This window comes from Amphibalanus amphitrite, unplaced genomic scaffold, assembly GCF_019059575.1.
Source record: "Amphibalanus amphitrite isolate SeventyFive unplaced genomic scaffold, NRLGWU_Aamphi_draft 000732F_arrow, whole genome shotgun sequence".
NCBI lineage: Eukaryota > Metazoa > Arthropoda > Thecostraca > Balanomorpha > Balanidae > Amphibalanus > Amphibalanus amphitrite.
Genome location: NW_024882226.1, coordinates 65,617 through 93,190, shown reverse-complemented (window position 1 = coordinate 93,190; position 27,574 = coordinate 65,617). Strand labels below are relative to the sequence as shown.

Genomic DNA, 27,574 nt, shown 5'->3' with positions numbered 1-27,574 from the left:
TGCCTGTTGTTGCGTTTTGACTATAGAGCCTACAGGACAAAGCTGCCTGCTTTTAGGCACAAACTAGGCAGCTTGCCTTCAAATCGGTTATCGCTTAGGCATAAGCCCTGAAGCCATGGTGCCCGATATTGACATGCTACAAATTGCACTGACATGCAATTTGGGTGTTCTTATTCCAACGAGCCACATGTGTTGCTGCATTAAACACGCTAGGTAATCCCTTACAACTCACGCAGAGCATGACATTGTCAATTGTGACAGGAAAGCAACGTGAACAATGCACACCTACGTTTATCGTGAGTGGTAAGGCGATTTCTGAAGTCGGCATCGATATTTTGTACACTCGGGGGCAGATTGATGTTCCACAACTCCTTATCCACTGGGATCCTATGGCTCAGCATTGGCAGCAGCCGCCTGGTACCGGTAGACTGTGCCGCTTCACTTACTTGTCAAGCGGCACAGCCTACCCACACCGTATGCCACCGGTCTGGGTCGGTGGCTGTAAGGCGATGTGGGCCGCCTGTGACGTCAGCGCAGCGGTGAGGGCCGAGCCCGGAGGCATGGCTCGGGTCGGCGCGGCGCGGCGGCTGGCGAGGGCTGGGGAGTGAGGTGGGGTGGGAGCACGGACCATCGCGCGGCTGAGCGAGTGTAGTTAACTTTCGCGTCTCAAGGCGCCAATTATTCTACCTACCCCAAGACAGCGCTTATCATCATACTTGCCATGCACATTACGACACACTTAAACGTGACATTGGGACAGCCGATAGAATTTATATCACACGTGCATCGAGTTGCGGAGCTACATTGTTTTTAACAGATATGTATTAAGGCCTTGATTGAGCTCATTGGTGTCTATTATTTCGCGCAGCAATCGTCCAGAGACGTGGGAACTGGGGTTTTTGGATAGCGCGGCGTCCCAAAGCAACTCTTATGTTCCTCTAATGTGTGGTCGCAGCCACCAATAGCAAACCGTTCCATCTAGGAACAAATAAGTCGCGCACCTGAGACGGTTCGAACCGGGTTTCTCCAACCGGTCACCCCACGACGCTAGCGTGTATCCACTGAGCTGCCGAAACCAGCGACCACCCGCCGCGGTCAAACGCGATCAAATGTCACAATACTGTCATTGGCGGTCAGCGGGTGAATGCCCATGGGTGGAGAACCTGCCCCGGCCACCCCGGCCGTGGCCGGGGTAACTTTCAGCCTACCCCGGCGCCGCCGGGGTAACTTTTCCACTCTTGTAAATCCTAGAAGCTGTCCCCAAACGAGAAAAGAAAACTCGTTCTTCAAATGTTCACTGCCATGGGCGTAATATTGCAAATCAGGTAACTATTTGCTTAACCCGCGCACCGACGGGGGGAGGATATCCGCCCCCCCCCCCTGAGGTTTTTCGCGAATAGCGGGAAAACCGCGGCGCGTAGCGCCGCGAAATTTTGTATGACTATAACCTCATCAATTTTACACATGGTGTGCAAGTTTGAACCTCCTACCTTTTAAGGTCAGGTCACCAGGTCACTTTGAATGACCCAACCTCAAGTCACTTTTTTGCAACTTTGTCACCGTGCCAGAGCTTCAGTAGATGTCGGAGGCCTTTGAAAGTCGCAGGATATTATTAGGTCATTAGTAGCTACAATTTGTATATCTCGGAATTTTGATATCGGTGACCAAAGGTCAGGTCAATTTCGCGACCTCCCCATTATAAGTCAATGGGGGAAAAATCAACTCCCTGTTTTTACCACTAAAACGGGTCGGAATGGCCCCATATACCATACATGACTTCATATACGATCAACCTTCACTACCTTGAGGTCTGTTTTGCTGTTGGGCAGCTGTGAGGTCATGTGACGTCATCAAAAGTCACCAAAGGTTTTTGGCCAATAACTCCGTACAGGAACAAGATACAGACGCGTGGATGGTCTCATTGTGTTCAGCTCGTCAAGACGCATCGAATGATATACATGATGACCTCAAGGTCACGTGACCTGAGGTCAACCTTTGACCTTGATCTTTCGAGGTCAACATATATATCATTCGATGCGGATTGACGAGAGGATCACGATGATGCCCTTAGTTTGTTCCTATCTTGACTAATTCGAAAGTTATTCGAGAAAAACTCTCTCCATATCTAGCGCCGCCATTTTGACTTTTTCGACCCCTGTGACGTCATCTTTGACCTGACCTGAAAATGACCTTAGTAAAAATTGTAGATCTTGGCCGTGCGTATCCGATGCCGTTTACTGCTTGTCGCTATCTCGCTTCGTTCTCGAGATCTCAGGGGGGGCGGTCATCCGCCCCCCCCCCCGTCGGTGCAAGTTGGCGCAGACCCCCGTCGGTGCGCGGGTTAACATACCATAATCTCCAACCCCAGGACCCGCGTGTGGTCGCCAATGCTGCTCTCAAACGGGTTCAGTTTCGAAAATTTGGCGCGTTTTCGGCGCACTTTTTCTGAAACAATGCTTGATCTCGCTGCCTTTGACTGGCCTGCCAGTGCCAAAGACCGCAACCATACCTGTTTATAAGCGTACTCGTCAGGATGCTCATAAACACCGAGCGTCCGTTGCACGCTTCGAAATCGGACTGTTGTAACCGGGACGCGTACTCTTGCCACGCGGAGTCCAACGCTCTACCGACTGAGCTGCGAGACCGGGACCGGTCGATATTCCTGGATCGACTCCCTGTTTGTTTTTTAGGAGGTTGAGCTGCCCAACATTGAAGAAGGCTGCGTAAGTGGTTTGCTTATGATGACCGTTGACAACAATGTGAGCATATCGTCTTTCCGACTATTGGTCGCCGGCCGGGGTAACTTTTTCAAACATTCTCCACCCATGTGAATGCCATTTTGTTTTGTGCGGATGAGGACCGTTCTCGGTAGCTCAGTGGATGAACGCTCGTGTCGTGAATTGGCCGGTGGGAGAAGCCCGGTTCGAACCCCTCCTGAGTGGCCGAGTTTTTGGCTCCTAGTTGGAACGGTTTGCTATTGGAGGCTGCGACCACATATTAGAGCAACAGTAATAATCGCTTTAAATTGGAGCGTTGGCTGCGCCACTACTCATAACCCCCAGTTCCCACGTCTCTGGACGATTGCCGTGCGAAACAATAGGCAGTAGACACCAATCTGCTCGATCAAGGCCTTAATACTAATATGTTATACAAAATATAGCTCCGCACCTCGATGCACGAGTGACATAAGTTCTATCGGCTGTCCCATTGCCACGCTTAAGTGTGTCGTAATGTGCATTGCAAGTATGATGATAGGCGCTGTCTTGGGGATAGGACATTTTAACAACTGCTTTAGCACAATTGTTAGGTAGAATAATTGGCGCCTTGAGACGCGAAAGTTAACTACACTCGCTCAGCCACGCGATGTCCGTGCTCCCACCCCACCTCACTCCCCAGTCCTCGCCAGCCGCCGCGCCGCGCCGACCCGAGCCATGCCTCCGGGCTCGGCCCTCACCGCTGCGCTGACGTCACAGGCGGCCCACATCGCCTTCCAGCCACCGACCCAGACCGGTGTCATACAGGTGGGTAGGCTGTGCCGCTTGACAAGTAAGTGAAGCGGCACAGTCTACCGGTACCAGGCGGCTGCTGCCAATGCTGAGCCATAGGAACCCGGTGGATAAAGAGTTGTGGAACATCAATCTGCCCCCGAGTGTACCTAATCTGCCGAGTTCCGATAAACGATACCACGCCCTTTCGGGTGGGCAAAGCGCTCCAGAATCTCACAGCTCACCGCATAAAACTCCCATGTCTCAAATGCGACCTAACCTTGTTCCCATTGCGTCTGTTTGCATGTCACAAACACATGTTCCCGATACCACCGATGCCCACCTCACCCGTGCACTGATTATATCCCGCCCACCTCGCCTCCCCCCCTCCGTACCTTGAACACAGAGCGGTGGTATCTGACCGCTCCTCCCTCTCCCCCTCCCCATCCCTCCCGATCCCAGTGCCGGCCACATTCCTCCTTTCCATTCACTGTATTCACCCCCCCCCATCCCGTCCCCGCCTCCGTCCCTCATCCGTGCGTCCCCGCATCACAGCGCATCTCAACAAACCCTCCCCTCCCCTCCTTCCCTCCCTCCCGCTGCTCAGTGGCGGCGGCAGCGACCCCCCAGGTGCGCCGCCTGGGAGCGCGCCTGGCACATACCTACCTTCACCCGGCACTGCCGGTCGCCGCGCCGGCCGGCCGACCGGCAGTGTCCAGTGAAGAGCCGGAGGGAGGGGAGTGTTTCTAGCGGAGCGCGCACTGGCTGCCGCTCCGGACGCTTCTGTGATAGGTGTATCCGTCCGCGAGGGATAACGGACAGCTGTGATTGCCCTGGTGGACAGTGGAGTTCAGTGCGGAGTTTGTGAGTGGAGTGGAGTGATACAGTGAGTTCGTCTGTGGTGGGCGCAGTGTGGGACGGGACGCCTCAGCCTGGGAGCGGCGCGTAGCGGTCTCTGAGGAGCGTGTGGGAGTCGCGGAGGAGGCGATACCATCTGTGGTGGCGCGCGGGCGACCTCCGCGTCCACAGACGCCATCCACAGCGTCCACAGCGGGAGAGCGAGCCTGTCCGGCGCGACTGGACGCTCCACAGGGGGCAGCGGACGCTCCGCCGTCCAGCGCGGCGCCCCGGGGCGAGTCTGACCCGGTGCGTGATCCGTCTGACCTCCCACGGACCACCGGAGGGCATTTGTAGCGCAGAAGATCACCCCAGGAAGCCACATAATCTCGGCGTGAGATCACACGACGCTGCTTTGTTGCGGTCGATCTCACCGCGGGGCTTCTAGCTCGAAGAAGAGGGATCTCAAATCAAGTCGGGAATGCAGCACAGGTGACCAAGAGGTGAACAGGTGAGTAATGCGATGACCGGAACTCAGAGCTGGGTCAGCGGGCTCCAGGTCAGACCGGAGACCGTAACGTCACGTTTGTGGTCAGTCGGGTTGAGTCGGTCGGTCGTGGGACGCTCTGTCAGATGGCCGAGCGGTCAGTGCGGCGCCAACCGCGAGCTTTCTCCAGCGAGAGTCCTCCGATGGGGTCGGGCCGCATGCCTACCGTGAGAGTAGTCACCGTGCTCTCAGAACGGCCTACCACGCGACCTGACCCGTCGGGTGTCCAGGCGGAGGGGCACGCTCGATTGTCGCACAACTGAGAGAATTCCCATGGCTGATTTGCGGAATCTGAATCGGCTCAGACAGTGATTAGTGGCTGGAGTCAGTTTAATGACTCGGACCATTCTTTTTGTAATGGTTCTGGGATTGTTATCGTTCATTAGAGTGAATCCACTGACAGGCGGCGGCCGGGGACCGCTGGGAGGGTATCAGTCCGTGACCCCGGGAGCCGTCACAGGTCGGTAGGTCGCCGTGTCGCTGAGCTCAGGTCGGGGACAATGGGCGCCTGTCTCATCAGCGGTGGGTGGGTGACTGGCCCGTCTCGGCCGACCACCTGACCTCGTACTGAAAGGTGCGCCGCGCGGCCGGAGACGAACGCTGACTGGGCCCGGCCTTGGCCTCCGCGGCGCCGCCGCCACCGCCCCCGCCCGCTGACTCTCGTCACCTCAGTTACTCTGTCTGACCAGCCGACCCCACCATTGACACGCGGTGACTCGGTGAGGTCGGGGGCTGGGCTGTGACCTTGGGCAGGGTCATGGCACCCTCGCGACTCGCACCACGCTCCTAACCGGTCTGAATAGCCCGCGGCTACCGCCGGCCGGCCCGGGTGAACTGATAATCCGGACTAGAGATGCCCCAAATTTGCAATTTCATTACCCGCCCCGCCCCGCAGCTACCCCTTGCCCAACCACAACTACCCGCAAGCTGATTTTGTCTGAGCCGAACCCGCAAAAAACCCGCAATCTTAAAAACATACTTTTGCAAGAAAAAAATACAGCTGAGTCAATGCTAGAGCTATATAAACCTTACTTGCTTCATTGCTGTGCAGAAAAAGACAGCCAAACAAATAGTAAGGACTTGAAATTGCTATGCTAAGTCCTCAGGAAGTGCACACTGGATAGTGGAAAATGAATAATGCATCAATACATTTGAAATTCCTTTCTGAAGAGTTCAGTAAAATCTTTCTCTCACCTTACCCTTCAGCATTGGCTGAGGATCAAAATTTCACTCTGGCTCCCTCTCAATGTTAGGCCTCTGGAATGATATTGTTATCAAAATGAATGTTGATATAAAAAGATATGCGATTTCCAGTTAAAAATAAATAGTGACACAGTGAATAATGAGTATCCAGTCGATCTACACATAAAACAAATCATGCAAAATCCCAGCAAAAACCAACTATAATAACATATATGGCCTTGCAACTAACCACCAATGAACCCAAGGTTGAATGAACCACGCATTTCTGGAAACATGCGTCAGAAGCGTCACCAACAGCTGATGAAGGAATGTTACAGCGACTAAATTATTGCGGCCGTAGTTAGTCGAACTTGTTGCGAAAACACTGTTGTATAATGCATATTCATGTGCCATTCTGATTAAATTATTTTACACAACAGCTAAAGTTTTACAATTTAGAGGTTAATCACCGGTTTAGAAATAAAGAGACAGTAAATACTAAATTAAATGTAATGATTTTATAGATGGTCTTGGTAATGCTCTCCGGCTGGTCATCTGTCGGCATACAAATGATAAGGACGTAAAAAGACAAAAGAAATAAATGCGACCAGCTACGTGGTTTTGTAACATGTATAACTGCTATTTTGAGGCATTCAAAAACCAAGACAGAAAAACTGATTGAAAATTATTGCGTCATCAATGACAGCTTTCCTTCACCTCAGAGACCAAAATTGACGCAGTCAAATGCCCATCCTTGTCAGAATGTCGGAAGTGCGCCAGTATTGTATTGCGTTATGTTTGGGCCGGCCAGTCTATATTTTGATTTTTTGTAAGGGTGATTGGTGTGTTATTTTCGTAATATAGGGTGGAACAGAACATAGAGTAGGATAGGTAATAAATGAATTTGCATCAAATTTTGTTTAGCTGATAGCTCTTTTTTATGCCGACCAGACGCAAATAAAGTAACATGTGGCATTTGCTCTGATTTTCAACATCTCATTTAAGTCTGGGTTCTTCCATAATGTATCTAGTCATAGGCGCGGGAGCCGGGGGGGCAGTGGGGGCAGCTTGCCCCCCCAACTCTAGGGCCGTGGGGGCGGTGCCCCCACAACTTTGAGACGAAATACTGCACTTTTTTTGCAAATGTTTTTCTTTTTTGTTGAAAAAGCCGAGGGATGAAAAATAAGTGGCCTAAAACCGGTGAGAAAACTAGATTTGGGGGTACCCTAGGTTCATCTCCATTATGGTGTGCCCCCCCAGTCTGAAAGTAGTTCCCGCGCCTATGTATCTAGTGCACACTGCACAGTGCACATAGACTTCAGTTCAGCTTCCTATAAGTTTGCTTTCAGGGTCTTTTATGTTTTATGGAATGCTTTCATCAGCATTTATTTATGCTTAGTAGTTTATTGCTTGTACCCTGGTTTGGTCATTGCCAGACTGTGGATGCTATTGCTGGTTGTTTTCAGTTTTGCATTTGAAATGTGCTTCCTTGATATATTTTTATATTTGGTTCTGTTTTAAAAGTTGTTTTGATGAATGTTGTATTGTTAACCTGAGCAAATGCACTTGGCATTGTGTTTTGCATCTAAAAAAAAAAAATAAAAAAAATTATAGGTTCTTAAGTCTGACCGCCAAATACCCGCCACACGACAAGTTTTGCTTCTCAAACCCGCCAAAAACCCTGCGGGTTTTGAAAACCCGCAGAAAGCGGGTTCGCGGGTTCAAAAAGGGCATCTCTAATCCGGACCGAGCGCCGCCCGCTAACGGAGGAGGAAGGGCAGGTGCATGCTAAACAGAGAAGGAACACTTTTTAACATGCTGCTGGTTCATACTTCAGTTCATCCTAAGAGCTAAGTCTGCTGAGACATAAAAACAAAATATCACAGCGAACGACTTTAATATCTATGTGAACGGTGCAGCTCCCACCCTCCATCCATTTCCCTTATAAGGGCTCTGTGGAATAACGGTCAACGAGCCAGTTATGGGCGGGCCCATGAACGCTGACCAGTGTGGGTCATGGTGCCGCAGAGGTTTCAGGAGCTCTGCCTTTTAGTCGGTACTGCCCAGTGCCCAGTACAGCGCTGGCTTGTCTCTCGGGGTGGAAGGCTTGCATTCCTGTGCCATGCACGGATAACGGATTTACTCGCAGTGTGGAATGTTGCATGCGTATGCTAACTACTCACATAGGGCTCGCTATGTGATATGTGGGTGGTACGCATGAGTACCACTCTGGTATCACCTGATGCAGGCTCTGTAGTCTACCTAACTAGTCTGCATGGTACGGTCCGGTACAGTTATATTCATCCGCCGAAGGACATTTGCGGTATAATTCTTCGGAATGCTTGAGACGAGGTGTTAGTAACACTGATATGAGCTGTCGCACTTTCGTCCCCGTCTTGAGTTGAGATGTCATCTCTCACTCTGACATCTCAACTCAAGACAGGGACGAAAGTCCGACAACAAATATCAGTGACATTTGTGGTTGTGACCGAGCAGTAGCAACAAAGAACGTTAGATCATGACACCTCATTGACTGAGCAGGGAACATGACTCTGGGCTGATGGCGTGTGCCATGAGATCAGGCTGGGGAAAACTAACCCGTCAACGATATGAGTCAGGTGAATGGTGGTGGCAACATACAGTCATGAACCATGCTCACGGACTGAGCAATCCTCCGTTTCCGCCCGCGTCTCCGCCGGACTCTGCTGCTCCTGTGACTGCCGCGAGCGTCCCACCGGCATCGAAGCTCCCAGTCACGATCGTAAGGCCGATCCTATCTGGTCAGCCTACATACACTTAGCCAACATTGTCCGCCTATTTATGAGACACCACAGGTCGAGTTGATCGGCTCTTCTGCGACGAGCGGTGTCAATTCCCAGGCCTACTAGTTTGGTTTCAGTCGAGTTTCCTCAAGATTGTGAACTACGGAATCGGAGAACTGTGAGCGCGATAGCCATCGCCTGGGAACCGTCCCGCAGTATGTGTGTTGTCGCGGCTAGCTCGCGCACAAAGTTCGATCGTTTCACTGTCAATTCGTGTAACCTCACAGTGTCACTATGTCGCAGTGTCACCCAGTGTCACACGCTGTCAGCATGTCACGGTGCTCCCAAAAGAGTCACCATCCTTTTTGTCGTGCCCCCTCTTCTCACGGCTCTCACGTATCTTTCACGACAGCTCGTGGCGGTCGGGACACCCGCAGTTCCACCTCACGCCACGGAAGGCCGTCCTCAGATATCACACATCTGGGCCGCCTAACGGTCCAGTGACGTCACGTACCCATGACGTCATCTTCGCCTTGGCAGACATGTAGCCAGACGGACCGTCAAGTATCTGTGACGCGTCGCATTCAGTGCTCGAGCTCTGAGCCGCGTTCCCATGACTGTGAGATAAGCAGAGGGAAATGCCTAATGTGTTGTTTGTGTGGACGCTGCCGTAGGGCGGTGACAGGACTGTTATTTCTCATTACCAGAGTGTCTCTGGATACGTTCACCACTGATAACGATCCCTAGGGGAACTGTTAGGATAAACGTCCCAGTTCTGTCAATCTCCGGTCTTTGTGACTGTAATGTCTCAACAAACAGTTACCTTCATGGGCAGGGGCTGACCCCTGACCTTTGACTGACCTAGACTGGAACCGGTTATTGTCCCTTCTGTGGGGATTATGGCCCTCTCCCGACACCCTCTTCCGACGCGGTCAACCGGACGTGTCTGTGGTGGAATATTCTCCCTTCTCCCGCACCCAGAGTGTTTCCGGCGGCAAATCAAGGTTAATGCTCGTCCCCCTAGGTCAGAACTGTGTGGGGAGAAAACAGGAAAGCTGGATTACACCATGACATCATTCCCGTCTTTTAAGCTGGGCTCCAGGCTTGTATGCTGATGGGGGATCTCCTTCATCTATATTCCATTCTTATTTTCTTAGACCTCCTCTCCTCGCCTCTTCCGCCGCCTTTAGCGTAAGCTGTCGCCCTCGCTTGGCTTCCCCTTCCCGGTCCCTCCCTGCACCCGTTCCTTACCTGCCCCCTGCCTGCGGTGGGGTGGAGCCCTCCCGTCTCAGGACTCCATTAGGCCGGGGGCGGGGACCACCCTGCTGGCGGTCGGGAGGGCCGGATCATAACACCGTCCGCCCTCCGTTCCCACCAGCGATTCGCCGTACAGAAACGCAAAACAAACGCCGAGACAAGGCCGTTTCAACTCGCCGTGCGTAGCTGCGCTTGAAAACTCCACGGGGTGTCTTGTCTCGTTACGATAGATCCGTTAAGCGTTCGGAGCACTCCGAGCGTTCTAGTAAGCTTATGCTTAAAGGGACCCTCCCACCTTAACATTAGATTTGAGTTGAGATAGCCAAAATGGGGTCCCTGGCTCACAATTACCGGTTTCGGCACTCACAACATCGAGAAATGCCTTAAATCGGAAATATTGAATTTCAAAATTGCAGCATTTTGATTCAGATGGGCTAATGCATAGGAATACCCCTCTGAATGTGTGACGTCAGCGCAGATATCTAACGATTTTAAATGTTTGACTAAAACGTTTTGTAGCACGCGGTGGTATATGCTGCTTTGCACGCAACAAGTGCCGCACTTTCAGCTGCCAAACTATTGCTTCTAAATAAAGTCGCTAGGAACAGCGGAGATCCCAAAAAGTAAACAAAAGTAAAAGTCTAATATCTTGAAAACCGGTGAACATTTTTCGGTGAAATTTGGTAGATATTCGTTTTCGCTCTTTCTGAACCGAGCGACATCACTTTCATGCCAATTCATAAACTTTTTTGAAGGTGGGAGGGTCCCTTTAAGCTTAAATGTTCTTTCCAATATTTATTTCCGACCTTTGGAGTCCATAGCACTTAGCAGTAGTGGCGGAACACCTTCACTTAAGGGGGGGGGGGCACTGCCAACTTTTGGTCCCATTCTTTCCATACAACGCCCATAGGGCTAATGTTAAAATGCCAAAATCAAAGGGTGGCACGGTGCCCCGGTGCCCTCCCCGTTCCGCCGCCTATGGTCCATAGCGTTCCTACCAAAGATGAAGTGAAACCTCGACCTCTGCATCGCCCAGCTATACAAACTACAAATACCTGTGTTGTCAGTCGATGATCGGGTTTCCGGATGGCTTGTAGTGCGGCTAATGGCTGGTTACTTGCCGTCGGAAGACAAAGCGCCGGGTTCACCAGCACCCGTCAGCGCCGGTTGTCGGGCAGGTAATCGCTGCTGGGCGCTCGCTGGAGGGCGTTCCAGGGCGTATTCGGCCCGCTCGAGCGCTCGGTTGGATGAGCCGAACCCGACAGTGAGCCGGCTCACGCGAGACGACCATTCCGATCGGCTCCGATGATCAGGAACGGTTAATTGTTGGCGGTTTGGGGGCTTCGTTCAAACCAGAGCTATGATGTGAGCTTCATGTCTCACATATGACGGTAGCGATTGCCCGTGACCCGGGCATTTAGTGGGTATCAAGTGCTCCAAATGTTCCCGTTGACTAAGGTAAAGCGGGACTGAATCGACATTGAGCCGAACTTGAGTGCAAAGCTGCCGGAATATAGGCGCAGAAATCATCGGTTTCCTCGTTCGCCGTTATCACCTTCACACACTGTGATCGTCCATGACATCGAGTTCATTCGTATCTGGCCATCAATTATTCTTTTGGTCGATCATCAATTATCATTTATATTTGTGGTGAGGAAAGGAAACAGCCCTTCGTTACCTTCTCACAGCAGGACAAAGCCAACATGACCCGTGAGAGGCTGAATGTTTCTAAGCAAAGACAAAGTCTGAGTAATTGCGTGGCTCGTTCTGGGATGACATAATCGGTTCAGTCTGTTTGGGCGCCCTAAAACCGCAATCATCGCCATCATCAGTCACCATTTATCTTGTGAATAAGATGGACGACTGGAGAATGATGAACATGTTACATGCGATAGGTCAAGCTGTTGCTGGGAGGCCATCGAGCGTTTTAAGCTTGATGAAGTCGGCGCCGCTGCAATGCACTGTGGTACACCGGCGTCTTATGCGAGCTGTTTTCTGAATCCGCTTTCTCAAAGACTGAATGCTTGACTTTGCACGCCACGCCCGGCTCTAGCGCAACTCGTGCTTTTCACACATGTTACACTCCAGTCATGCCTCAAGAGCCTCCGCGCTCAGCTCAGTCCCACTCAGCCTGTCGAGCCACCGCAGCTTCGCACGGCTCACCAGCCCGCGGCCCGGGGCGGGGCGGCTGCGCGGCAGCGGCATAGCCGGTAGCGCCGTGACCGGCTACCGGCTACCGGTCGCCGCCATACACCGTTGTACGGCCCGTACCGGCTGTGGCGTGAGTGGCGCGGAGGTGGCGTTAGCGGCGCAGAGGTGGCAATGGGCGGTGGGCGGCGGTGGTACCGGCTGTAGGGTACTAATTGGTCGGACTTACTCTCACGTGGGTTTTCTCACGGACTGTTGCGTATGACGTCTCGAGTCGTTTGTCACGTCGCAGTGTCGCCACTGATGACTCCCGCCGTGTGACAGAGGTCACTGTGGTTTGACCCCGCTGGCCGCAGGGTCACTCATGTCACCGGAGTGTTACTCTTTGGATCCCACCGGCTGCAGGGTAACCCTTTGTTGGACATGCGGGGTCGGTGATCGGTCGATGCTAGGGCTAATCGGCTGCTGTCTGCCGTTGTTTTGGTTTTACTGTCAAATGTCATGCGTGTTGGCGGTTTTTAGAAACCTGGTAGGCAAAGGTCAGTGTTGCGTTGGCATGCACTGGCTATCTAAATTTTGTTTATTGCGGGCATATTGCGGTAATATGACTGAAATATTTTTTCCGGCACGAAGCTATCCATCATTATCAGATCAGATACTATCTCCACATTTCATTCTCGATAACAAGATTCAAGACCTAACGGCTCACCGTCAGGTAGTCAGCATTTTGATGGAATTTATTATCAAACGGCTCATCCATCTTTCTGGCAGTCTGGCCGTTTTGTTTCGGGCCTGGCCGGCGGCTGCAGTGCCGTGACCGGGTCGTCAGGGTGGTGCCTGGCCCCGCCCACCGGGTCACAGAGGTCACCGCGCCTCCGGCCGCCCGGTCGCCGGGTCAGTGACCCGGGAGCGCTGACCAAGTGGCGTGGAGTGCTGACCGTATAGGATAACCATTGAGTGACGTGGGACAGGGGTGCAAGTTGTGCTGCCCTTTCTGTTCAGTGTTCGAGGGGCGAGGGACTGAGATTGGGTTTCCGGTGAATGATGCCTATATAGAGTTCCAGTGGGCCTACGTCACGAAAGTCAAGTGGCATGATGATGTAATAAAGTCTGGTCTACGATATCGTGTGTAGGTGAAAGATCGGGTGTTTTTGATAGGCATATCGTCATCTCTAGCTTAGTGTTTCTGTCGACATTAGGTACTGTTATATCACGCAGTATTTGCCTCATCATGGTGTCAGGCAGTGCTTGTTACTCTCAATTTCCTCCATCTCTGTCTCCTTATCTCTACATCTTTATCCGTGCAGCGCATCCCGTCCTTGATGGGTAGGAAGGAAGGTTTGGCTGAGCCTCTCTGCCGTTCCTGGTTCGGTGTTAGATCCGCCACTCGAGCTCCGCCCGGAAAGTGTGTAGCAATCAGCGCGGCCGGGCTATCGCGTATCGATAGTGCGGTTATCGGTCAAACAAAGGGCGCTGACGATTACGGCAACGGTGGCGCAGAGAGGCGCCAAACTGTTTGAGAGGTGCAGGTCGGACTCACGGCTTTGCGTTATTTGAATTCAAATTGTGGTCGTTTTTTAGGATCCAAACAGCAAGGATGATGGCCTGCAGCTTCCTGTTTCTTTAGCACTATTTTGCTCAACGTTGAGCAAAATAGTGCTAAAGAAACAGGACGAATCGTTCGATTCGACGTGGCTGACTCCCGTGGTCGATTCGACCGCCGCCTCCGCGGCCAGGTCCGATACTCAGACCCCGAAAGCTGTGAGAACCTGCCGGTCGCTGAGGTCCAGTGACCTGAGAACGATTCACACGCGCAATTGACCCCTGCGCCGCGTCTTGTGACCCCGGATGTGGGGTTATATTGTAGAACAAAACAGGTGAACGCCTAGAAGCCGAGGACGTTCAGCTCACGCCACGCACTGGTCGGTCGTAGAGTGGGGACATATAACGAGGGTAATCTTTAATGTGAGAACGTATTTAACTTGTCAGCAATTGCCATGTCGTATTGGTCTTCATCTTTGACTTGTAATAAGTTGCGATCGCCTATCGGCCCTCATTTCAAACTAGGGACAAACGTTTTTGCAATAGTGATGCATCACTAGGGCTGTCCTTGTAAACGATAAATTTGCACGGCACTCGCCAAGCTGATAGGGTAGATTTCGCTGCAATCGACACACCAATCCTTTCGCTGTATTCGATAGGGATTGATTTTCGCCAGCTAGGCAGCTGGCTATCCCGGGTATACTCGTGTCTTGTGCACTGTGCACAGTGCACAAGACACAGTGGTCATGACCAGAACTGTGGTCTGTCATGTAAACTTACCTGTGACGCGGGTATGTGCAGTATCTGTGAGCTGGCGTGGGTCCTGAATCTGATCTGTCGCCTGGCCTGTGGCCTGACTCTGTCTTTGAACTGAGGTGTGACCTGATCTGTGACCTGACCTGTGACCTGACCTGTGACCTGACCTGTGACCTGACCTGTGACCTGACCTCTAACCTGTCCGGCAGGAAGGACCATGGCGTCCGCCGACCCGCTGCGCCGGCCTGTGTACGGCACCGGCGCCGGTAGGCTCAGGGACTTCTCCTCCATCAAGTCCGCCTTCGAGGCCGCACCGACCTCGGTGAGTAGTCTCTTTGTCGTTTGTGGTCACTCTGGGGCCTGTGGGCACGTGAGCTGAATGACATTTGACTAGCTTGAAAATTAAACATCACACACAAGTCACAACGATGAGAACACGACATTGACAATTTACTTCGACACAGCTTTGAAATTGCGTTTTATTGTTGTTTAGACCCCAGTTCATCAGCTCATCCTTTCGCATAGTCCTCTCCCCGATCGTGCGACCGTGCCGTGATCTCAGTTTTGCCGTCTCGCAAATGCCATTCCTTATCGCAACACCCGCCCTGTATCCCGTTGATCTACCTACGCTCCTCCCTCTACTTACCCTCCTCCCCCACTCTACCGGCCATCGCCCCGCCCGTCTCCATCCGAGCTTCTGCAATCCGCTGTAAGTTGCGGGGATGCCGAGCTTTGCACTACACACGGCTGTCTGCCGAGCTGCCGTGAGGCTCCGTTGCCGCAGCTGGCGGTCCGCTGAGGCTGTGCAGACCAGACCGTCTGGACCGGAGACCGGCGGACCGTCGCGGTCCGGACCGGTCCTGGCGGCGCGGCGGGCCGTCGACCGGACGCCGCTGCTCCGTGGCGGTCACAGGCGCGCTGTGGTGGGTGCGGGCGGGCGGGGCGGGACGTAGTGGCCACGATAGGCTGAGGCAGCTCGTAAGATAGACTAATGCTGTGGCGACTCTCTGAGTGTTTGTGACTCCTATGGTCCTATTTTAAATGTGCTAGAGAGGGGAGCGTTCAGAGGCTGGACGACACAGCTGTGATGAAAGCGAGCTACACCATTCAACTTGGAGAGTAGATGACATTCAAAATGTTGATCGCGTAGCCATGGGCTCAGGCTGGTGCATGTTTCTGAAGAAGAACGTGGACCTGAGACCTGATGGAAACTTAAGTGAATTGCTGTTTGGGTCTGATCCACTTCCTTGGCTCGGCTGGTATCGACGCAGACCCAGCCGACGCCGGAGCGGCTGGGGGCGGAGCTGGTCAGGAGTCTGGGACAGAACTGGGGCGGAGCTGGTCAGGAGTCTGGGACAGAACTGGGGCGGAGCTGGTCAGGAGTCTGGGACAGAACTGGGGGCGGAGCTGGTCAGGAGTCTGGGACAGAACTGGGCCGGAGCGATGGAGAGGCTCACCGCCCGGGCCGAGATCGGGGCTATCGAGGCGGCGGTAATTCCTAACTAGAACTGGAACAGGGACTGGGTCGTCGATATCGACCTCTCGTGTCTGTTCTCCGAGAAACAACCGAGGGCCTCAGCCTTGGGCCTGAGCTCTGTTACTCCACTTTGCTGGCACACTGACATGTCATAAACCCGAAAACGTCGTGTGGTACCGCTCAATAGCAGCTGGGGGCGTATGGCGCTCCAGGTCAGACCGTGTGAACGGAGCCGGGAAACACCGAACAGACCAGCAAACATGTGCAAGTGACGCAATGTTCCGCTGTTTCCTTGTACCACGCGTTTTTAGACTACACGAAACCTTGGAGCGTCTTAACACGCGTCTTGACCACAGCTGTGGGTTTAGGTGACGTTACTGAAGCGCGACTCTTTCTTTTGAGCGCCGCGCGGACCTGCGTCGCATTTGTCCCCAACAAGCACCGGAAAATGTTGCTCAGAGTTTTGACGTAAAACTGCAGAGGGCCACCTGCACCGTGCGCCCGCCCCGCTCGGGATCCGACCTTGGCTGGGGCGGTGCTGCAAAGGAGCGACAATCGATGGTTCAAACGTGCAGGCCGCTTCGACCGTGTTGCCGGTAGCACCGTGCAAAACACTGAAGTTACGTGCGTCCTGCGGAAAGCGATGTCCGCATTTGCTGTAGCTCAGTTGCAATCCAGGGTGTCTTGGAGAGTGGAATTGAAATTGGGAAGGACGCTATAAAAGGAGGTACAAGACCGCAGTGTGTTGGACCAGTGTTATAGATGATGTGGTTTGATATCGGGCACCGGAATTGAGGTCGCGACGTCAGACATGTTGAGAGACGATGCCACCAAAGGCTTGGCTTGGAGCGATAGAGAGGATGGACAATAGACAGGTGACAGACGATAAACGATTGACGACTGGTACTAACGATCGTGTCAGCAGTCAGCTATCGACTGGGTAGGGCTTAGGGACGGAGTGCTACTATAATTCACAGATAACAGACAACAGACGACATGAGGCGTCACAACACTCGATAGGCGAAATCCGAAACCGACGCACGGAGAGATGTGACGAATAGCGACCTACGACAGGTGATGAGACGGTTAAACGCCCAACTGCGGTCATTCGTCTCGAGGGCGAATGCTATTGTTATTTTATTAGACCATTACAAACGACTTAACATTATTCTTTTTCAGCTCTTATTCCACACCTCTACCTCACACCGTACCATGCTATGATCACCTGACACACGCCATCATTCATGTCCCGTTCTCCACTTCACACACATGTCACGTAGGCGATTCTGTCTATCATCGACCTCAAGTCACGTGATCAGCGCCGTCACGCCTCACTGCCCGTCTCAATCGCAGCCTTCTCGCGCCTCCAAAGATAACCGAGGTGCCTCCAAAGATCGCTGAGGCGCCTTCAAAGATCACTGAGGCGCCTCCAAAGAACGGCGGATCACTGCTGCCTCAGGCACCTCCGAAGCGGCTGCTAGCACCGCGCCAAACTGGGCCGAGAAACGAACGGTGCGGGCCAGACCCGACCGTGTCTGCTGGCCCCGAACGTAGCGGTGCCTGGACATTGGCTAACTGACCGTGAAACTGAACACACAGGGAGGCGATTGGTGGTTAGCGGGCAATGGCGTGTGGTGGAATTGTGAATTTGTTAGGTGCTGTGAAGTGTGCCCAGTTCGTATGCAAATGAGTGCGGTTGCGGTGATGTGTTGCGCTGTTTATGATAGTTGGACACAATTATGCCGATTGCTGATCTTGTTCACTATACGTGCAAAGTTAGTTATATCACATACAAACTTGCTTTGTGGAGCATTTGTAAATGTAAACGTAATTTATCGTGAGAACCGTCGGTACAGTCTGCTGACTATTCCTTTGAAAATGTTTGTACTTATTTGGTGAATGGCACTCAGCAGTACGTGCTGCCTGCTGGTGACATATAAAACTTATATTTTCCCTTTGGACATGCGAGTGCTGTGGTTAGACACCAGTATTTATGATAATGGTAAACTACATGCCACTAAGTTATGTGATTATCATGTTTTTTCATTAACGGTTCAAAGCAGCTCGTTATTTGGTACAATTTCCTTGATCACGCGACTAATTGTCGGGTAGCGAAGGAATTAGATTGCACTTGTGCAGTATACAATGATCAGTGCTCACAAGCACATTGTTCCCACATGTATGTATATCCATTCTTTACAAATACTAGAGGTACAGGTTTACGCGATAACTGTATGTTTGGAGTTATGTTATGTTACGGGTGCATTCGTTTGGGTGATTGACTTGTATTTTTAGCTGTATTATTTGGGTAGATTTGGGTAGCTGATTTTAATTGAACTGTGGTGATAGTTGCGGAGTGTTCAAGTGTTTTGTATGTTGGGCCCTTTTTGAACACAACCCTACCCTACCCTACCCTACCCTACTCTACCCTACCCTACTACCCTACCTTACCCTACCCTACCCTACTACCCTACCCTACCCTACCCTACCCTATCCTACCCTACCCTAGTCCCTACCCTACCCTACCCTATCCTACCCTACCCTTACACTACCCTACCCTACCCTACCCTACCCTACCCCTACACTACCCTACCCCTACACTACCCTACCCTACCCATACCCTACCCTACCCTACTCCTACACTACCCTACCCTACCCTACCCTACCCCTTCCCCTACCCTACCCTACCCTACCTACCCTACCCTACCATACCCTACCCTAGTCCCTACTCTACCCTACCCTACCCTACCCTACACTACCCTAACCTACCCTACCCTACCCTAACCTACCCTAACCTACCCTAACCTACCCTACCCTACCCTACCCTACCCCTACATTACCCTACCCTACCCTACCCCTACACTACCCTACCCTACCCTACCCCTACATTACCCTACCCTACCCCTACACTACCCTACCCTACCCTACCCCTACCCTACCCTACCCTACCCTACCCTACCCTACCCTACCCTACCCTACCCTACCCTACCCTACCCTACCCTACCCTACCCTACCCTACCCTACCCTACCCTACCCTACCCTACCCTACCCTACCCTACCCTACACTACCGACAGTCCAAGTTTCAGCTAAATCGGCTCAGAAACGGCTGAGATATTGCAAAAACAAATTTATCGTATTTATTGGCGAATCCCCTTGGCGAGGGGTGCTTTGTGTCGGCCTTGGTTGTCAAAGGTCAACGACCTCCCGGCTCTGATGTTTTCACTCAGTTTTCTAAGCGAACAACTGAGCCTAAAGCACGTGCCTTCTGCTCGGCGCCGGTCGCGGCCGCACCACGTGCACACCGCTGAACCCACACCCTTGAAAATTTTATACGACAATTGAGTGCACGCGTCCGACTTACAGCGAAAATTTCAGCCCCGTAGCCCTTACCGTTCCCGAGCAATAGCCTGTTGCCGATTCTAGTGTAAACCCTATGGCACACCACGTGAGCACGCGCCACGGGCGCACCCCTGGCCGCATCGTGCACAAAATTTAATACGACCTGTTGAATGACGCGACCCACGATTGGCAAAAATTTCACCCTCCTGCGTCAATCGACGGCGCCGCAATAAGCCTTTTTGGGCGTAACCCCGACGGCGGACTTTTTAAGATTTATAATAGTAGATCGCATTATTTTGGCCAGTTGCTCAGCCATCTATACTACTATTTGAACAGGATCCATCTGTCTGTCTGTCTGTTTGTCCGCCACGCCGTGTAGTGGGTTCAATTTAGCCGGCCTACAGGGCAGACGGTATATCGTAGGGGGTTGAAATTTGCACACCTTATAGGTGACAGAGCGGGTCAGTGCCTTTTCTAGGTTTCAACTCGCTGGGGTGCACGGTTCGCGCGTGGCGGGCGCCGGAAGAACGCCAATGAAATTTTGATCGGCTCATATATCTAAATTGAGAGCCGGGGTCGACAAACTTTGTGGACTAAATGCATGCCGATCGGTGGCGGGTGCCTCGCATTGGCGGATGGTGAAATTGATTTTGATAAATGGTGGTGAAATAATGTGTTGATTGTTGCTAAATGGGTATAGTTTGTGATAAGATTGTGCAAATGAACCGCGTTTGCCGCAATGCGTCACATTGGTCACAGGGCGTCATTTTTGCCGCAAATCGCACAGTTTTGTCAAATATGGTCCGATATGGGTGCAATTTGGTGCCAAGATGCAATTTGGTGCCAAGATAGGGGTAGTAGTAGGGGTAGGGGTAGTAGTAGGAGTAGGGGTAGTAGTAGGGGTAGTAGTAGGGGTAGGGGTAGGGGTAGTGGTAGGGGTAGGAGTATGGGTAGTAGTAGGGGTAGGGGTAGATGTAGTGGTAGGGGTAGTGGTAGTGGTAGGGGTAGTGGTAGGGGTAGTGGTAGGGGTAGGGGTAGGGGTAGGGGTAGTGGTAGTGGTAGGGGTAGGGGTAGTGGTAGGGGTAGTGGTAGGGGTAGTGGTAGTGGTAGGGGTAGTGGTAGGGGTAGTAGTAGGGGTAGTGGTAGGGGTAGTAGTATGGGTAGTGGTAGTGGTAGATGTAGTGGTAGGGTAGTGGTAGGGGTAGTGGTAGGGGTAGGGGTAGTGGTGGTGGTAGAGGTAGTGGTAGGGGTAGGGGTAGGGGTAGGGGTAGTAGTGGAGGCAAGAGTAGAATAGTGGCCCGGGCTGATCCCATCGGACGAGAGGTGACCTATGTGACCTGGCCTGACCCAAAGTGACCGGGGCTGACCCCTTGACCCGTCTTTACCCCGTATCAGCCAAATTTCATCCAACAAAGCCCTCAGAACAGTTCTTTTTAATTCTCTTCACCTTTCCGTCCATATCTATGCTTCTAGACGACACATCGATTTGAATCGACCACCATTCGAAAGCAAATTGGCTGGTGCCGCAATTTTTTCCTACCACGCAGCAAAGCAAGTGGCGCAGCCGCTTGTCTATATTACTATTTGAGGAAGGCGTAGTTTCTGTCTATTACGAAGGTCGCGACATGGTGCTACGTAGCGCGGGTTACAGGTCACACCGTTGCACCTACCGCGCTGAAATTTGCGCAAGTTATAGAACAAGGATGGACAACGTGCCTTTGAGCGGTCTCGGCTCGATCGGATCGATAGCGAGCGCGTGGCGCGTGCCCAAAAAGTGCAAATTCGCGTCATAGACTTTACATGTATAAATCGGCTGGCAAAAACGGGCGAAAATGGCTAAATTTGCCCGACACGGGTCCGTTCCCCGTGCAATATCTCGGTAGCCGTGCGCCCGATCGGCACGGGGAAAACAGCATCGTGTAGAGAATCGAACGGGCAATCGAATAGTGTGCGGTACAGGGGTGGCACGCGCCACGTGCAAGTGTGAGGGCAATTTCATTTCAAAAAGTGCCATTTTAAACGGATTTTGGATTTTATTTTATTTTCCCGTGACCATCAGGCTGAGAGAGTTGAAACAACGTCAATTGCCAAGAGAAATGTACCGCCTCTCATGGAAAAATTGTGGACAGCTAATTGATCAAAAACAATGTGGAAAAATCGCTGAATTAAAATGGTATTTGTCCATAATGTGCCACTAAAAAGATACACGGGATTTGCTGCTTAACCTGATACGCTTGACAATTGAAAATGCTATCATTAGAAAGAGCATTCAATTCTCTCCAAGATCCAATCATCACGTTTGCATGACAAGCAACAGTATTCTTAAAAATATAAATGTTTTAAACCTCTGCAAAACGATTTTTAGCGAAAATTATCTACGCCTTTCATTTGTCTTAAAACTACGCACCTCAATTATAAAGCACATTTGACAGATTCTGAAGTGGAAAGCATGCTTATCAGACACGGGCACCTCGATGCGGTGGATATTTTTTCCACAAACCAAAACGTTTAGCCGTCAAAAAGCAATCGACCGAAATGGATAGATAACCCAACCGACACAAGAACAACCGAACACCCGCCGATCGAAAATATCCCTTTTCGCGTTGCGGAGCACGCGGGTCACCCTAGTTGTATGCTATTTGCGCAGTAGAGGTCTAACGTGCAGACATCACCATTCACTAACGCCACTCACGATATGCCCCTGAACCACATAACACCGTTGCATTTGATTGTGCACGGAATGTTGTGCGAAGTCCTCTATACACTCAATTCAGTCTAATTTGCTGTCCACGTAACCTTTTAGGCTTTTAGTCAGATGAGTTGTGTGTGAAGGTTTGCAATGCCGCTGGCTTCTGCTACTACGAGCACTGGTCAGTGGGCTCTTGCGGCAGGCCACGAGCCGTAGGTATATAAAAAGAAGTTTAGATGTCGCGATAGCTCCCGTAAGCGATTCACAAATGTCGTAAAGATTGTATACGGATGTCGGTTATGCAGAAATGGACTGGTGCGAGTTTTTTAGGTCGTAGACAAAGCCTGTTGGGTGCGCACGTGCTGTTTGGGGAAGATTATCGTTCTTTGTTTTGTTGCGTCAGAATAAGCCGTGATTGCGAAGAACCCGGGTCCCGGATTACTGGAGAATTTAAATTGGTCTGTCTGAAGGTCTCAGTAAACGTCCAGATACAAGGATGGGTTCAAATTGTCGGAAAATGGAACTGGTAGTCATTATCTTGAGGAAATATGAGATAGAGTAGGTTTTTTTTTGGAACTGGATGATACAGGAAAACGTATCCAGAAGAGAAAAAGGTTAGTGCTGAATGCATGATTCATTACTTACCGTATCACCGGTTCATTATCAGTAAGCTGAACCGTGTTTATACCATATTATGCATTTAGAATGCTTCTGACATTTTGGAATACGGATGTAGCCAAACAAGACATGAATTGTTACGTGGCTGGTTGACTTTCCTCCAGTATTTTTCTGCGAGCAAATGTTCCATTCATTATATGACGTTATATCCCATGTAATCTCTCGGAGGGGTTGTGACTCAATGCCACCGCTAGTTTTTCTTCAAACGCAATATGGGCTCCATGCCCGGATTTAGGGGCTACGGCTGACAGACTGTTTTGTGGACAGTTTCATTTGCATAAGTCTGATCAGGTACCCGTAGGTATATCAAATAAGCAACTGAGGAAATGGTGTCGGAAGCATGTAAACAATTATTTTTTTGCGATACAAATCCTGCGCTGTTTTAAATCAGGCAAATCATTGCGCCCATCAGGCACTGAACCTTGTAGAGCTACCGCCTTTGTCATATAAGCCCGAAGCGAGAGAAGAATTCCCAGGAAGGGCCGTCCAATTGAGCTCAATCAGGTTCAATCTGTGCGGGCTTAGGTCATCATCCCAGTAATCTTTGGAGCTGTCGGTGAGGGGCGTAAATCGTAATGACTAATGGTTCCCATCACACTCCGGTAGTGATCTGATTGTGAGCAGACTGGTGGTGACGTACATCAGTCAAATGGATCCACTGGGCAGCAGGCAAAACACGGGCTCTAAGGAAAAGTCATAAAATGTAGAAACGTTTAGAAACGTTGATCCTTCTGTGGATCCCAGGAATCCCGTTTGAGGGGCTAGGTCAAACTCCGGTTGGAATTAAAGCCAAGTTTTCACCCGGGTTTTCTCTCATATAATGTTTATATTTCCCCCACAAGGCTTATTTCTTAATATACGAGGGCGGCCTGAATCTGACGACCGGATGTGCTTTTCCCTCTGTTGCATTCTTTGCCGTCTCTCCCCACTCGAGCCTCCAAATCGGTCACGTTTCTGATTTCCTGATACAGTAGTAGAAGCCGGACCTCGAGGAAAATCTGCGCCCGCTACTGTCCCTGCCACCGCCCCGACCGCTGCCTAGCCGGGGAAAGGCAACACTGGACCGTCACCTGGCTCCCGGGCGGGCATTGTTGGTGGGTGACGTATGGCTTTGCCCGACTGTACCCAGCACGTGCAGAGCTGGGGTGAGCTGACGCAGGCAGCTGGTGTGCTGAGCGGGCCTGAATGGGAGGGGAGGGACTGTGAGTCTGTGCTTGGTGACTACGGGGTGAGAGAGGTGTGAGACTTGTGGTGAAACGGGAAAGGCAGTTGGAGATGCGGATGAGACGGAGTTATACGGTTCAGGAGGGAGATGGAAAGGACACTATAGGACGGGAGGATTGCCAGCGCCCAGTGCTGGTGAGGAAGTCACTATAACTATAAGTTATCGCTATGCTGTTGTAACGGTGTAGTTTTGAAACAGCAAATGGCTTGCCTGGGACTGGCGATGGAATTTGCCGGGACCTTCTCATCACTCTCGGGGTGTGTCCCGTGAGTACTGAGTTGCACTCTGCAGCGCCGCAATGAGTGAGAGAGAAAGTATTTCGGGGAACGCCATGGAGGGGAGGTATTCTGGTCAGCTGAATCAGCAGCACAGCGCCCATCCCGAGCTCTGCCCCGCCGAGGCTGCAGAATTTCACCCTTTGAGACTGGGCGCCTTTTATAAAAGCCATGTGTTTTCAGTACCCGCCTACTAGTTGACGCAGGCTCTTCCTTTTTTAGCTTCACTGCTGCTCAAAATCCACGCACGCGATGCCTGCCATTTAGCCGCTTACGGTCACGAGGCCTTGTAACACAACAATCACTTTTCACCGAGGAGTCGGTCGCAGAGCATGGCATTCCTCGGCCATAGTGACTTGTTTAGCGCGGCTTTCTTAGCTATCTCTCCCTCGATGTGGGTTTCGTAGCCGGGCGATGCCCTTTTTGCGTGGTTACGAGCCGCCTTATCTGTTCAGGGATGTCGGGAATCAGCTGTTCAAACATCCGTATCGCATTATCATTCGGAGAAGGTATATGAACTTACCTCGAAAAATGCTTGTTACGGTCTCCATTTTCGTGCTCCAGTTTTCTTGAGATTGTTCCCTGCAAATACCCTTATAAGCTTTAATGTCTATTTATATCAGGCATGCTTGAAGTTTTTTTGTCTCATGTATGCATCTGCTGAATGTTGATGAGCATTAGTACAATAAAATTCGGTTACCTATTTTTGACGTCTTTTTTCCCATAAAATGCTATAAGCTGGATGGCATGTGCATGCAATTTTACACTATCGGTTTCCGCTGCTTAAAATGTCATGGCTTTTCACGAGGCACCTGGCCTACTAGTTTCGTGACCGTTGACGGCGCGTCGTGATTTCCTGTCGCGACACCGGATCCTTCTGCTCGGCATATCATGTCTCTGCCGACATGAGTCATTACTGGAGGAACTCCCGCGCTCTTACTCGCTCGCAGAGGACACCTCGCTTCATATCGTGACCTCGCATACACCGTTCGTGACCGAACACGGACGTGCGTGACTTCCCACGGAGTCCGACTCCCCCCCCCCCCCCCGGTGGCGGCCTCTGACACGAGTCGGTACTGCAGGCGGCACCCCGCCGCGCCTGAAGAACACAGCGAGCCACCGGACTGCACCCGCCCCTTGTTTTTGTACCCGAGTGGGCTATCTCAATCCATCTGGGAGATTGGGGCAGAGGGTCGGCCTCCGCCCTGCGTGATCTGCTCAGGTCACCCGGTGTCACAGCTGATGGGTCTGATGAGGGATACCCTGCTGACGTGACTGGCCGATATGATCTGTCGCATGATGGGGTAATCAGGTGACCTAGTCATCGGATGAGCGCGACCCACAACTTAGCGTTAGCGTTATGAATGGGACCACTGGCGAGTGGCATCTATCCGGGATCCATCATTACTTGTCCCACTTCTTGTGGCCATTCATTGTGGATGTCCTCGGCTTTGATTGTGTGCGCCGATTCTACGTAGGTCTCCGTCATTGACGGCACAATGAGCTGAACTGACGCCCCTGAAGAACGGTTGGCTCATAAGGGTCAGGTCAAAGGCCAACGTCAGGTCAAATCGGAGGCTATTTAGGGTGCATACTGCACAGTCCTGTTCTTTTGTGCCTTGGTTATTCATGCAGGTTATATTTACGTTATCGAATTCGTGACGAGGGTTAGGCTTGAATTTTTAGCTTGAGTCATGAAAAGCAATCAAGATAATCGTCTTAAGTGATTAGAGACATCCATATCTCCTTTTCTGCCTTGTGAGAATTGTGAGGGAACTTTGGGGGAAATGTGAATCTTGACGGATTTCGTGCTACTTCCAGTAACGTATCGTCTTCCTTTTCTTAGGTCCGTCTGGCGCGCACATACTGTTGGGCTCTTGTTGTTTGGCGATGACTGATGCCGCTTCTGGCCGGGGTGTTGCGTTCTGTCCAGCCCCACCCTTTACCACCGACACCCAAGACGTGTCTATTGTGACAAGACCACCAGCGTCGGTCAGATAACCCAGGTGTGCCCAGTCGGTCACCCGGTGCCCACCGCTCCTTCAGTCGCCCCGAGACAGGCTCGACATCCGTCTCACCTGCCGGACACACCAGCCTGACTGGCACCCGTACAGGGAGCGGTCGGGTTCCTGTCAGCGTGGCCTTCCAGCACGCAACGGGAGCTGGACACCCTGCGAGGAATGTCCTCCAGAGTCCAGTGTCCGCCGCCCACCATCGCTAGCTCGACTGTCCATGTTGCTGTCGGTGTCCCGTTCTTCCAACCCCCCGCTGCTAGTTCACCGTTCGTTGAGGGAGGAGGGAGAGGGGTAGGCGGGGACGGCCACCTGGTCGGTTGTCTGGTCGGTAAGCATTGTCCGTCTACTGGTTATATACAGTCGTCGCCTGAGATTGTGTTCGTTTTCCCGGATTGGCTTTATCGGATCGCTCGTCAGCTGCTGCCTGCCTGCAGTTGTCAGCGGTCAACCGGCCTCAGTCACCGGTCTGGAAAAGTTAGCAGTCATCGTCATTCCTCGGCAGTCAGCAGTCAACAATCAGCTGCCAACAAACAGCAGTCAGCAGTGCGCGCCAATAGTCATCCCTCAGCAATCAGCCGTCAGCGGTAAAAATTCAGCGTCAACCTCCAGAGTACAGTCAGCGGTCAGAAGTCTACCGTCTGCCATACGGCAGGCAGTAGACGACATGCAACTTAGCCGACTGACCGCCCGTTCGTCCGACCGCTCAGGAAACCGGCACACCCTGCCCGTCCGAGCCGTCTGCATGTTGTGATGTTTTCGTCAGTGACACCCACGGGCGTAGGAACGTCATGAAAAGTGAGTGGGCCACCCTGTCAAGGGGCCTCCTTTTCCAGGGGCCTCCTATTTTCAGGGGCCTCCAACTTTTGCCTCGTCCTGCTGGCTGCTTTCAAGTATGACCTCCAAATCTAGCTTATGAGATCGGGCAGATGTACCCAGGCCCCAGGGGCGTAACCGCTTAAGCGAACAGTGCAGAAAGTCCGCACCATTTTTAAAACTTATTCCCCTCCGATTTTTTTCAGAATCTATTTGCCGCAAACGGCGCATGACCCCTGAAAACCCTTACACTGAAAACCCTGGGAAACGTCTTCCACGTTTCCCAGGTGCCCCAATTAGCTTCATAGGCGCCCTCTTTAGCATATAAGCGCCTATGTATGGTCATCAGAGACATCCCTATATGTCCCACAGTCGCCCCGTTGTCGCATACAATATGCGCTTATCATAGGCGTCTCTCTTTTATGGACACTTGAAGGCGCCTGTCTTTGCCATGCCGGCGCCCCTGTTTCTTATGAATGCACCCCCAGGCCCTAAGGCATTGATTAATTGCAATTTGCAGACCTCTATTGCATGTGGACGCCCATA

The 27,574-nt window shown here is 51.8% G+C and overlaps 1 protein-coding gene across 2 annotated transcripts in view; it reads left to right on the top strand.

The window, feature by feature from the left end:
• Positions 1–4,192: 4,192 nt before the first annotated feature.
• Positions 4,193–27,574, top strand: part of LOC122365332 — a 45,915-nt gene continuing 22,533 nt past the window's right edge. Inside the window, exons 1-2 of one of the 2 annotated variants that reach the window (XM_043336468.1) lie at positions 4,193–4,833; positions 14,726–14,838. In XM_043336468.1, the coding sequence (XP_043192403.1) occupies positions 14,734–14,838 (105 nt within the window). In that variant the 5' untranslated portion in view covers positions 4,193–4,833; positions 14,726–14,733. The remainder of the gene's footprint in view (positions 4,834–14,725; positions 14,839–27,574) is intronic. The other variant, XM_043336469.1, reaches the window with a different exon arrangement.